General features: G+C 36.0%; 4 protein-coding genes across 4 annotated transcripts; 2 read left to right on the plus strand and 2 right to left on the minus strand.

The window, feature by feature from the left end:
- Positions 1 to 3,894: 3,894 nt before the first annotated feature.
- LOC103323100 (major strawberry allergen Fra a 1-3-like) lies at positions 3,895 to 4,781 on the minus strand. The gene is made up of 2 exons (XM_008225059.3): positions 4,503 to 4,781; positions 3,895 to 4,379 (listed from the first exon to the last, which is right to left on the minus strand). The coding sequence occupies exons 1-2, from the start codon at positions 4,684 to 4,686 to the stop codon at positions 4,084 to 4,086; spliced, it is 480 nt and encodes a 159-aa protein (XP_008223281.1). The 5' UTR covers positions 4,687 to 4,781; the 3' UTR covers positions 3,895 to 4,083.
- A 2,050-nt stretch (positions 4,782 to 6,831) lies between these two features.
- Positions 6,832 to 7,679, plus strand: LOC103323099 (major strawberry allergen Fra a 1.08). The gene has a single exon (XM_008225058.3). The coding sequence runs from the start codon at positions 6,996 to 6,998 to the stop codon at positions 7,476 to 7,478; it is 483 nt and encodes a 160-aa protein (XP_008223280.2). The 5' UTR covers positions 6,832 to 6,995; the 3' UTR covers positions 7,479 to 7,679.
- A 968-nt stretch (positions 7,680 to 8,647) lies between these two features.
- Positions 8,648 to 9,500, minus strand: LOC148920151 (major strawberry allergen Fra a 1.08-like). The gene is made up of 2 exons (XM_089046957.1): positions 9,227 to 9,500; positions 8,648 to 9,086 (listed from the first exon to the last, which is right to left on the minus strand). The coding sequence occupies exons 1-2, from the start codon at positions 9,408 to 9,410 to the stop codon at positions 8,788 to 8,790; spliced, it is 483 nt and encodes a 160-aa protein (XP_088903083.1). The 5' UTR covers positions 9,411 to 9,500; the 3' UTR covers positions 8,648 to 8,787.
- A 393-nt stretch (positions 9,501 to 9,893) lies between these two features.
- On the plus strand, positions 9,894 to 10,769 carry LOC148920152 (major strawberry allergen Fra a 1.08-like). The gene is made up of 2 exons (XM_089047004.1): positions 9,894 to 10,160; positions 10,270 to 10,769. Exons 1-2 carry the CDS (start codon positions 9,977 to 9,979, stop codon positions 10,566 to 10,568), a joined length of 483 nt encoding a protein of 160 aa, XP_088903130.1. The 5' UTR covers positions 9,894 to 9,976; the 3' UTR covers positions 10,569 to 10,769.
- The last annotated feature ends 1,731 nt before the right edge of the window (positions 10,770 to 12,500 follow it).

Genomic DNA, 12,500 nt, shown 5'->3' on the forward strand with positions numbered 1-12,500 from the left:
ATGATCTGCCAAGGCACGAGAAAATACCGAAAATTTGATGGGGAATAAACCTTAGACATGAAGCGTCTTGTTCTATCTCCTCCACTCTCTGCCATATGCTTTATTGTGAAAATTGACGGGATTAAAGCGAGCCACAACCAAGTCTGCAAAAAAGAAAAACAAAAAACAAAAGAGAAAGAGGAAAACAGGGACAAGGGGGAGGGAGAAGGAAGGGAGGAGAAGGGAAGCCACCAACCCCGAAGGGGGCGGCGACTCCTAGGGTTTCTTTACTTTTTGTTAAAACTCTCCTCCTAGAAAATTACGCTTTCTTAAGAAACAACATTACTTGCAATTAGTTGATTGTATTCTGGGTCAGACGAGATTCATTTGTTATATCATTCATTATGATCCTTTAGTAATTGACATATAACTTATCATGTGGTGATTAGGTCAACTCATGTAGTTATAAATATGATGCTTTAAATTGATCAGATTTTGTGATAGATGAGATCCATTTGTTCTATCAGTGACCGTGATCCCTTGGTAGTCGACATGCCTTATCGTATGGTGACCATGTCAACTTATGCAGTTAGAAATATTATGCTTTAAATTGATCATGGCAAATCAGATCCACAGTTATTATGATCCTTTGGTAGTTGACATAAGCCTTGTCATGTAGCGATCGAGTCAAATTTTAGTTGTGTAGTCTCCAAATTTTAGTCTTGTTGTGTAGTCTTCAAATTTTATTAGTTAAATTTTAGCTAACATAGTTATAAGAGCATTTCCAGCAATTAGGCCTTTGTCATGGTAAGGGGAGCTCTAGGGCAGCTACTATTCACTTGAATAGTGGTTGCCCTAGCCCCCCTAGCAAAGTGGGTTTCCAGCAGTTGTCTTTTGCCATGGAAGATACTATTCATTTTTTTTTGTTTTTTTTCACAACTTTGTTTACTTAAACAATTAATTTGGATAATATTTTCAGATAAGATTTTTGGGTTCCGACGTGTCAATACTATTCATATCGGATAAGATTTTCGGTTTCAAATTTCAGATAAATTTAAAATGTCAAATTTTAGATACATTTTGAAATTCAAATTTCATATAAATTTCAAATTTCAAATTTTAGATAAGATTTTCACCCTCTAAGATTGCGCCACGTGTCATATCTATCTGCCTAAATTTTTCTATAAAACCAGAGGCTCAGCTCATACCTCATACACCAGATCTTCTCTACATTTCCATTTCTCAGATTTTAGATTTCATTCTTCATTCTCAATGGTAGGCATGCAAGAGGTTTTGGAGAGGCAAGAGCGAGAAACTAGAGAAAGAATGCGTAGACGAGCTGCAAGCAAAAGAGCGCAGAGAGAACTAGATGAGCAACTTGGCATAGCAGTTGCTTTGTTGGAGGAAGAAAACCAGAGCCATTGGATTGGAGCCAAAATTATGATCGGTTGGTATTTATAGAAAAAAATTTCAGTATTTTTTGGGTATTTTTTAAAAAAATTTTCCAATTTTTTTTCATTTTTTTTTATTGGGAAAAAATTTGTTGCCGTTGGATTGGAGCAAAAATTATGATTGGAGAGCTCAGGACGCGACACATGGCACATAACCTTTGGCGGACATCAGAAGCGCTAGCGTTCAAATTTTAACGCTTGGCGTGTGCATTGCACGCGCCAACATTAAAAATTTGAAAGCCATCAGACGTCAACTCAACCCGTAGGTGGAGCTCGGGCCAGCCCAGTTCTCTGGTCCCACTCCTTGCCGGGCGAAATTTTGTTCTGGAAACACCATTTTGGGCTTGCCCCCCCAGCACCCCCCTAGCCCTCCCCTTGCTAGAAATGCTCTAAGGGTGGTTCAATGGATGAGCTAGCTAAAGTTATTAGTTTAAAATCTAATGATATATTTTTTTTGGTAGTTACAGTTCTATAGTTTTTACTATAAATAAAAAGTATATATTAAATCTTATAAACCATGCTAGTTGTAAACACACGAAAAAAATTGAATTAGAGTCATATTATTCACAAAAGGGTGAATTTCATTTAGAAAAGTGCTTATATTTTGAAGATAAATTAATGAAAAAAAATTAAAATTGATGTTGGGACAATTTTTGACACCAAATACAAATGTGGCAGTGCTGAATGCGTGAGAATTGACTAGAAGGTATGGCAGTGACAATGGCATTTCGTGCCTTTCTTTTTGTTTGAATTAGAAAGGAGTAGCATTCCCTTTAGCCATTGAAATAGTAACTCTTTGAATAACCTGAAAGAGAGTGAGACTCCTGTACTGCCTAAGGGCCATAAGGGCATAAACGAAGTCAAGGGATTTCCTTCTAACTAGTGGCTGAGAGTAAGCAAGCTACCTTCATTCAACAGATTTGTGGTGGAGTCAATAACATGCTCTGACTATGCCTATTGTTATTGGTAAGGTATGAAATTGTATATTTTTTAAATTTATTTTTAGGTTAAGATACTAGGCTATATTGGTGTAATATTTTTTAATCTCAAAACCTTTCCTGGGCTACAGCCCATGGCAGCCTACATAGTGGTTCCACCAGTGCATAACTGTGCATAACTAGAAAGTTATGATAGCAAACTAGTTAAAAAGTGTTTTCTCCATCAATGTTCTCTATTTTGACTAATCTATAATATTTTATTATTTTCCTCCTCTCTTCTCTAAATTAAAAGTTCATTAAAAATAAAAAATTTAGAGGTGAGAGAGGGTTGTGGGCCTAGGAAAAGAGAAGAGGAAGAAATGGAGAACCCTCAATTTCTCTCTTCTCCTCTCTAAATACTGAGAACAACCAAACTCAAATAAGGAGTTCTCCAAAATAGAGAGCCATATAGTAAGTCGTTTTGCCCTCATTCTAGTTAAAATGCCTAAAGACGAGTATAGCAACTTTGCTGGAGATGCTCTTATATCGTTTATTACGAGATTTGCTAATTGACATAGACCTTCTTGTACAGTTGTTCGATCAACTCATGTAGTTAGAAAATATAATACTTTGTTTTGGGTCAAGAAGAAGATATACTTTAAATTGATTATTTGGTATGATATCCATTTATTATATAAATTATCACAATCTTTTGGTAATTGGCATATGCAAATATCATTAAAAAAAGGCTTATTATTACAAAACGTTCCTAAGGTTTACAAAACTATCAGATTGCATATTTAATATTTTTTGTGTCACTTATGGTCCTCAAGGTTAGTATGTGCAATCACAAATGGTCTCTGCCGTTAGGTTCTGTCAAAAACTCTGTTAGTTTGCTGACGTGGCATACATATATATCCCAAAACATCTTTGAGGTTTACACACTTATCACAAATGGTCCCTACGATTTTTTTTAAAAAAATTTAAAATTCATAAAATTTTAGTTTTCTTTTTAAAATTATTTATAAATGAAAAAACCATTTATAGAAGGATTTTAATCTTCAGGACCATTTATGAACCCTAAACCTTTAGTTTTTTTCATTTTTAAATTTTAGGAATTTTAAATTATTTTTTAAAAACTTCATTAGTTTGTTGATGTTGCATATATATGGAGCCCACAACTACAATAATATAGTGTCACATGTATTTAAAATTTAATATATATTTTAAAATAATTATAATTCATAAAATTTTAAAAAGAAAACAAAAATGTTATGAATTTTAAATTTAAAAAATTAAATAATTTCGTAAGGACCATTTGTGATAGGTGTGTGAACCTCAAGGATGTTTTGTGATATACATATATGCCACGTCAGCAAACTAACGGAGTTTTTTTATGGAACCTAACGGCAGGGACCATTTGTGATCATGCATACTAACCTTGAGGACCACGAATGATAAAAAAAAAACATTATGGATGCAATCTGATAGTTTCGTAAACCTTACGGACGTTTTGTGATAATAAGCCTTAAAAAAAACCTTGCAAATATCATAAAATCCATAATTTTCATTTTATTTATTGCAAATGAAAGGAAATACAACATTCACTCTTCAATCAAAAGCTCCAAGCACAAGCCAAACACTATTTTCGAAGGAAAAAGAAAAAAGAGAATGAAAACCACACCATTATTTGATGCCAAAGAGGACATAAGATTGAATAATACAGCTATGAAAATTTAGTTGTAGGCATCATGGTGTTCCAAGAGGTAGTTCTCAATGAGCTTGAAGAGGTGGGAGGCCTTCTCTTTGCCAGCCTTAACATGCTCTTCCTTGATCTCAAAATCACCCTTTGTGTGGTAGTGGCTGGTGCTCTTGACGACAGAACCACTGCCAGATGCCACCAACTTAGTCTCATAAGAGATCTTCTCAATTGTCTCAGAGATTGCATCTCCTTCAATCACACTGTACTTGTACACGAAGTTCTCTTTGTCAATCCCATCAATTCTGTGCTTCACATAGCTGTAAGTGCTACCTGCACAAATATATACATATATACCAGATGAATCTTTCTGTTATGAGATAAGATGATCCCAAAACAATATTTCTGTAACGTTAAAATAACAAACCAGAAGAAGAAAAAAAAATCTAAACTTACCTTCACCAAAGTTAATTTTCTTGATGGTTCCAACGCCTCCATCTCCTTCAAGGATCTCAGTGCTCTTAACTGCCTGTGGTGCAATTTTTGGGACGAGGTTGTCAGCATCAAGAACGAAGGCATTGAACAACCTAGCAGGGGGGATGACAGAGTTGATCTCGGTTTCATATGTGAACACACCCATGATTCTGTAAAAAGTGTTTGGGAAGTGAGAAAAAAATAATTGATGGAGAGGGAAGGCTAAGAAAGATGATGTAATTAAATGGGAGATTTTGGGTTGTGAAGAAGTGAGGAGGAGGTATGGTATTTATAGGAACCAAGTGATCAAAAGGTTTATGCAAGTTTGTAATTGTTTAATTGGTTGTATTCATTGTGACGTGGGAGCCATTACTTTTGTACAAAGGAATTTTGTAATTTAGTCAAGGGAAGGACCATCTGCAAATGGAATTTAAAATTCCAATTAATCCACGAGGTGGACTAACCTCAATTATTTTTTGCCTATTGTTTAATAAAAGTTAAAAATTTCCATGTGCATGAAATGAGTGCTTGGGCTGAGCATATTCTGTAACAATATAGTAGCAAATTGAGAGTGTCTGTGACTCCATATATCTGATGGTTCAAAGAAACAACTTAGTTCTTTGTTGGCTATTGAAATTTGAAACCACTCTTGGGCTGCACCGATTAAGACTAGATAATGATATATACAAAAGTATGAATGAATCATATTATTTAAGCAAGTTGGCAATAATTTAGTTTATCTGACCATACAACGTAATGTGGATGTCTCCTGCTGGTTTATTAAGTGGGTATTTTAATAAATTCCTTAAGGGGTCTAGTCGGATTGATGACTCCAGTTTTTCTCAGTGGTGGATTTCTGGATCACTATCTTTTATATGTTGATGTTTGATGAATTCTGGGTTTCTTAGTGAACAATTTCTGGTGAGGGGGATTTCTCATTCACACACAATTAAGAGTATTTCCAGCGGGAGGGGCTAACCCGGGTGAGAGGCCCCCTAGGCCAATCACGTTTCTAGCGGCTGAGGTTTGCCAAGGCAACAATGGGTTCCACCAGCTTGGGCAAGGCCAAAGGCAAGACTTGTCTGGGCAAGACTCTATACAAATTCCTCTTCTCATATCTAAATAGTGGTTGCCCTTAAGTGCAATGGGTGGAAAAAAAAAAAAAAGAAACTAGGGCAAGCACTATTTGTGTGAATAGTAACATCTCTTGCCTTCCCTTGCTTTTTGCCAGCAAATGGGTGAAAATGCTCTAAGGTGCCATGATGATTCGAAACCTGAGACAACTAGTTTACAAGTCAAGTCAAGGTCCCTTTTCATTGGATTAGAACTTGTTGACATAATTTTTTTTTTGTTATACTGTTATGTATTTTCACAACTGACATGGTCATTGGCTGTGTTACATATAAAAAAGTTAGTAAACGTGGACTGTGTATCAATGGATAAGAGCATAAGACTTGTTTCTAAATTAAATATTTTGAGCCATTTCAATTTGAAGATGTGACTAAAAGTAAAACTATGTGCAATCAATTGTTGACCCATTGATATTGGAGCCCACGTTGAAATGCAAGTCAAGTCATCCTAATTTGAAGTTTGAAGTTCTGGAAGTGCAAACTAGTTGTGAGGTACGTACGTAGGGACAACCATGTTTGGAAATCTGGAATTTACTTCTTTGAAAAGTTTCTGCTTCCAACTTTTGATCATTCAGGTATTAGGCACCGCCCTATTTGAAAAAAATGGTTCGATTGCTTAATAAAGATTATTATTACACGTAGATGATTATTGATGCATGTGAAATTTTTCGTAAACTCGTATTCCTTAACAACTAACAATTTATTTATGTTCATGTAAACGACTCTCCTGAGTGTGCTACTGTAACTTCTGTTATTACATGCTGTGCAGGTTGATGAACATATTAACATAACAAATCAGCGCAGAACTTTACCAAGGACAGATCATAGAGATCCGACGTTATTCCTCCAAAATGTGGTAATTAGTTAGTTTTTTTTTTTTGGCAGAAATAAAAAGACAATATTAGTCCTTCCCTTTAATTTGTTCAAATGAAATTAGCACATAATTTGTTTAAAATTACTTCAAGTATATATACTTATCAGGTGGTAAAACCACAAAGAAAAATAATCAGATCTCACAAAACAATAATATATAGAGAGCTTGCTCATATATATCATATGCGGCTACTTTTGAATAAACTTTTAGAGCGCCTTCCTTGACTGAAATAATTATTCAAGAAACTCAAAATCATGATTTCCTTTCCACAATGGAAACATGCACTGAACTTTGCCAACGCTCTTTTTGTTCTAGCCAAACCATCAGCCTAATTCTCTATAAATATACCACCTCTGCTACTCACATTTCTTCATCTCAAACTTAAGCTTTCTAAGATCAATCCAATCACCTCTACAGAATCCGTTCTTTCTTTGATCACAGTTTCTAAGCTCTTAAATCATCATCATAATCATGGGTGTGTTCACTTATGAAACTGAGTTCACCTCTGTCATCCCACCACCAAGATTGTTCAAGGCCTTTGTTCTTGATGCCGACAACCTCATCCCGAAGATTGCCCCACAAGCAATCAAAAACTCAGAAATTGTTCAAGGAGATGGAGGGGTAGGAACCATCAAGAAGATTACCCTTGGTGAAGGAAGCCAATACAGCTATGTGAAGCATCAGATTGACAGCATTGACAAAGAAAACTTTGTCTACAGCTACAGTTTGATTGAAGGAGATGCTATCTCTGAAAACATTGAGAAAGTCTGTTATGAGATTAAGTTGGTGGCATCTGCTGACGGTGGTTCCATCATAAAGAACACCAGCAACTACCACACAAAGGGAGATGTTGAGATCAAGGAAGAGCATGTTAAGGCTGGCAAAGAGAGAGCTTCTGGTTTGTTCAAGCTTATTGAAAACCACCTTGTGGCCAACCCAGATGCCTACAACTAAAATGTTCTACATGTGATAATGTAGCATGTTAAAGAGAGTCTTTGGTTCCGACTTCCAGAGTCATCATTATTCAATGATGTTGTTATCCTTTTTCTTTTGTTTCCTTGTTGTGTCTGGCCTTTTGCTATATCAAAGTGTGAATGCTGTATTTTTTTCATTCTCTAATAAATAAAATGAATATCATTTTATATTTTTATTGTATTTGCAAGTTTTGTCTATAACATTATTGCAAAATTAGTCACCAAAGCAAGCCTGCCCTATTTTAATTCAAATATCCTCTGTTTTCTTGTATACCATTTGGGAATTCATACCCTGGGAGATCAAATTAATCAAGTAGGATTGCTTTAAAAATAAATCAGAATGAATGCTGCAGAGTTTTTCTTTTGAGCAATAGCATGCCTGCATTAGGCAGAAGATTAAGGCCAAATTTGTAGTCAGCTATCCGGTGTCTTTTATATCCATTCGGAGATGAAAAATGGTTAGACTTTAAAGTCTTTGTGTCCATGTTGGATTGAATCACATTTCCTACTATGTTGAGCTGAACTGAGCTGAATACTTTTACTGGGAGAGCAATTTGAGCTAAAATGTTTATGTTGGATCACAAAACTTGTACCGGGACTGTTCATGCTACTCTGTTCAGCTACTTAGCACTGTGGTAGGAACATTCTTACACAATTTGTTATCGGATAGGATTACTGTTGAATCAATTGGTCTAAACTGGATACGTTCTGATGTGTTGAGAATATTTTCATTCCCAACGGACATGTGACATAATCAAAGTCTAAGCTGATAAGTGATTCTTGCCACACACATACCAAATCCATGAAGTCCACTTTCAAAGATACAAGTGAATTTCGGTTCTGCACTTTGGACTATATTTGAACTATTGCTTTCTAATGTCAACCGAATTAGTCACCGTTAATTTGTTTAAACGTTGAACGAATCATAATAAATGTTGGAATTAACAAACTTAGTGTACTAAATGCAGCAGACAGTTTGATTTGTATTTGATTAAACCAATAGCAAAGTTGGTATAATGTTCTCTGAACTGGTTGTATTTATCACTTAAATGTTAACATATAATTTTCTTTTGCAAATTGTTGTTTAACTCATAATATATGGATGTGGAATTCATTCTGCACATATATTTTCACAGAAAATCAAATTAATTGTGTCCAAATTTTCTTTATTGAAAAATTGAAATAAAATACAAGTACATTACTCTTTAAAACCACACCGTCGTTGACTAAACAGAAAAAGGGACGACAGATGAAGATTGCTGTCCAAACATGCAATATCACACACATGTTTAGTTGTAGGCATCAGGGTTCGCCACAAGATAGGTCTCAATAACCTTGAACAAAGCATGGGCCCTTTCTTTGCCAGCCTTAACATGCTCTTCCTTGATCTCAACATCTCCCTTGGTGTGGTAGTTGCTGGTGTTTTTTATGATGGAACCTCCATCTGCGGATGCCACCAACTTAATCTCATAAGAGATTTTCTCAATTTTGTCTGAAAGAGCATCTCCTTCAATCAAACTGTAGCTGTACACAAAGTTATCTTTGTCAAGCGCATCAACCTGGTGCTTCACATAGCTGTATTCACTTCCTGCAAATTTAAAATTTGAGGATGGTTAATGTAAATTTTTATAGAAATTAAGACACTAATTAATGCTTTCAAGATACATATTAACTTGAAAACCAAGTTAATTAGTACAGAGAGACAATATTGATGGAAAGTAAACAAACCTTCCCCAAAGCTAGTCTTCTTGATGGTTCCAACTCCTCCATCTCCTTCAACAATTTCAGCACTTTTAACTGCTTGTGGAGCAATCTTTGGGACGAGGTTGTCAGCATCTAGAACAAGGGCTTTGAACAACCTAGGTGGAGCAATGACAGAGGTGAACTCGGTTTCGTATGTGAAGACACCCATGATGATGATGATTTAAGAGCTTAGAAAATGATCAAAGAAAGAATGAATGCGGAGGAAGCTAAAAGAGAATGATTGATATTGGTGTGAGGAAATGTGAGCACCAGAGGGAGTATTTATAGGTTAAGGGTGAAGTGACCACAATGGATATAAAGTTGTTTGGACAAGTTTTCAGTGGTTGTTTCCCATGTGAATATTTTAGTCAAAGAAAGCCATCTCAACAAGTTGATTTTAAAAATTCCAACTTATTACAATCAGCTGATGTGCTAATTAATTTTCTAATAGAATGTTCTAAAACACATGTCTACGTACACAGTCCATTCTGATTGGCCTTTTTGATGATCAGAATACTACAACACAACTGGTGTGCTGTCTAAAGTCCTTTTTACTTTCATTTTCAAAGTCTATGGTCTTTGATAGGCAGCTCAGATTTCACACAGCCTGACCTTCAGCCTCAATCTATAAATAGCACCTCCAGTTCTCACATTTCCAGCATCAAATATCATCCCTGCTCACACTTTCATTCTTTCTTTGATCATTTTCTAAGCTCTCAAATCATCATCTTCATCATGGGTGTCTTCACATACGCAGACGAGTCCACCTCAGTCATCCCCCCACCAAGATTGTTCAAAGCCCTTGTTCTTGAAGCTGACACCCTCATCCCCAAGATTGCTCCCCAATCAGTTAAAAGTGCTGAAATTGTTGAAGGAGATGGAGGTGTTGGAACCATCAAGAAGATTAGCTTTGGTGAAGGTTGGTTTCTGCCATTGCCCCTTCTAAGTCTAACTTGTTTGCTTAATTAATAACATGAATCTTGAAAGCATTAATCTCTTAATTTCTAATTATAATCCTCATTTTACAGGAAGTCATTACAGCTACGTGAAGCACCGGATCGACGGGCTTGACAAAGATAACTTTGTGTACAGCTACAGTTTGGTTGAAGGAGACGCTCTTTCAGACAAGGTTGAGAAAATCAGTTATGAGATTAAGTTGGTGGCATCTGCTGATGGAGGTTCCACCATAAAGAGCACCAGCAACTACCACACCACAGGTGATGTTGAGATCAAGGAAGAGGATGTTAAGGCTGGCAAAGAGAAGGCAACTGGTCTGTTCAAGCTTATTGAGAACTACCTTGTGGCCAACCCAGATGCCTACAACTAAAACCTTAAATGAAAATATACTGCATGTGCTTTCTCTGTCATTATACTGGTGTGGCTTTCATTTTTCCTTTTCTTTTTCTTGTCTATCAAGCCAGAGCCGCTTTGGCTAGCACCTAAGGCTATGATAATTGTAATGTTTCTATTTGATTTGATTCTAAATATATAAAAAAATAAGCAAAAATCAGTTGCTGGTCTTTACAAATTTGGTCTGTAGTATCTTTTTTCTTCAAATTCGTGAATTTCAATATTTTTTTTTACTAATAAAAATTTACTAGTGCAAAGTAAAGATTTGATAAGATTGGAATGATAAGGATGTGTATGGGCTTTTTCGTTCCGGCAGTTATAGATGGGCCTGAGCTGCTGAAAAGAGCAAAATGGGTGAAATTGCCCATGTGTCTGAGTTCAAGAATCAAACCCCAAGAGTGCTTCGAAAGGTTCGTGGAGCCTTAAGAAACACCTTGGTCTTCTTTACTAATGAAAATTTACTAGTGCAAAGTAAAGATTCGGTAAAATCGGAATGATAAGGATGACACGCATAAATCGAGTAATGACCCTTTGGTTTGGTCAAGGTTTTTGAGAAGTACCATTTGGGGCAACCCTGATGCCTACAAGTAAAATGAATGTTTTATGTTTGATCGGGACTGAAATCAAGTACAACATTACTCGTCAATCTTAACTCGAAAAGGACGACAAGCAATTTAAGGGGGGTGTATTCAATTGAGATTTTAAAAGACTATTTATGGATAAATAAGTCCAGTGAATTTTAAAAGACTATTTAAGAATATAATGACTTATAAGATTTTTTTGAAAGATTTTTTATATTCAGGATTTTTTATGTTTGGATTTTAAAGATTTTATATCATAAGAATTTATAAGATTCGAAAGGACCACATGGATTTTTTATTTGTACGATAACCAACCAACTTAGTTGTGGGCACTTGCATCAGCAATAACATAAACGAGATCAAATGGAATGGAACAATAAATAAAAGCAAACATTCAAAGTTACAAGAGTCAATGAAAACAGGAAGGCTTATAAAATGGGTTATAAAATTGACACCAATCTCTGCCAACATTGGAAGGCCTGACTAAAATGGTTCTGCATCCAAATTGGATTTAAGCTGAAAATTCAGCTTTCTTATTAATTTAATATGTAACTATCCAAGGGTTACATACATGTGAGTGATGTTCCTCTTGCAAAATAGAAAGGTCACGTGCCATTCGACATGCAGAGGTTGCAGAGTTTTTGAGGAAAATGTTGGAGAGTGCTACGAGGAAAGAGATGGTTGATGTGGGTGCTGAGCTGATGGGTCTTACAAACAACAGTATATGCAGGCATGCTCTACAATTAATTTGATATGATCCTTGAAATTTTCTCCCATATTTCTATTTTTAACAAGTGCCTGTTTAATAGCAGGATGGCTATGAGCACTAGTTGTTCAGAGAATGGTGAGGAAGCTGAAAAAATCAGGGAGTTGGTAAAAGAATCATTTGAGTTGGCTGCAAAGGTTTGTTTTGGGGATGTGTTGGGCCCACTGAAGAGGTTGGGTTTCTGGGTTGATGGGAAGCAGCTCATGGATGTGACCATGGGTATGATAAACTTCTGGAGGGTGAAGCAGCATGAAGAGAGAGCAGAGAGAGAGGGTTGGGATAGAGAAGATAAAGATTTGATGGATATACTATTGAAGGCCTATCAAGATGATAAAGCCGAGGTCAAGATTTCTAGAACTCATGTGAAGGTTTTCTTGCTTGTAAGCGATTTCAATCCTTTCCTTCAATCTGTCAATCTGTGAAATCGATTAATATTTGCTAAACCCCTTTATCTCTATCAATCTGTCAGCGTTCCAAGTTCAGTTGTGAGCCAACAATGAGAGCTACTGCGAACAATGGGAGCTATCGGGATCGGAGATCGATGAAGCATGTTCTGGACAAC

The sequence above is a fragment of the Prunus mume genome, linkage group LG2 (assembly GCF_029339155.1).
Source record: "Prunus mume cultivar Tortuosa linkage group LG2, ASM2933915v1, whole genome shotgun sequence".
Lineage (NCBI taxonomy): Eukaryota > Viridiplantae > Streptophyta > Magnoliopsida > Rosales > Rosaceae > Prunus > Prunus mume.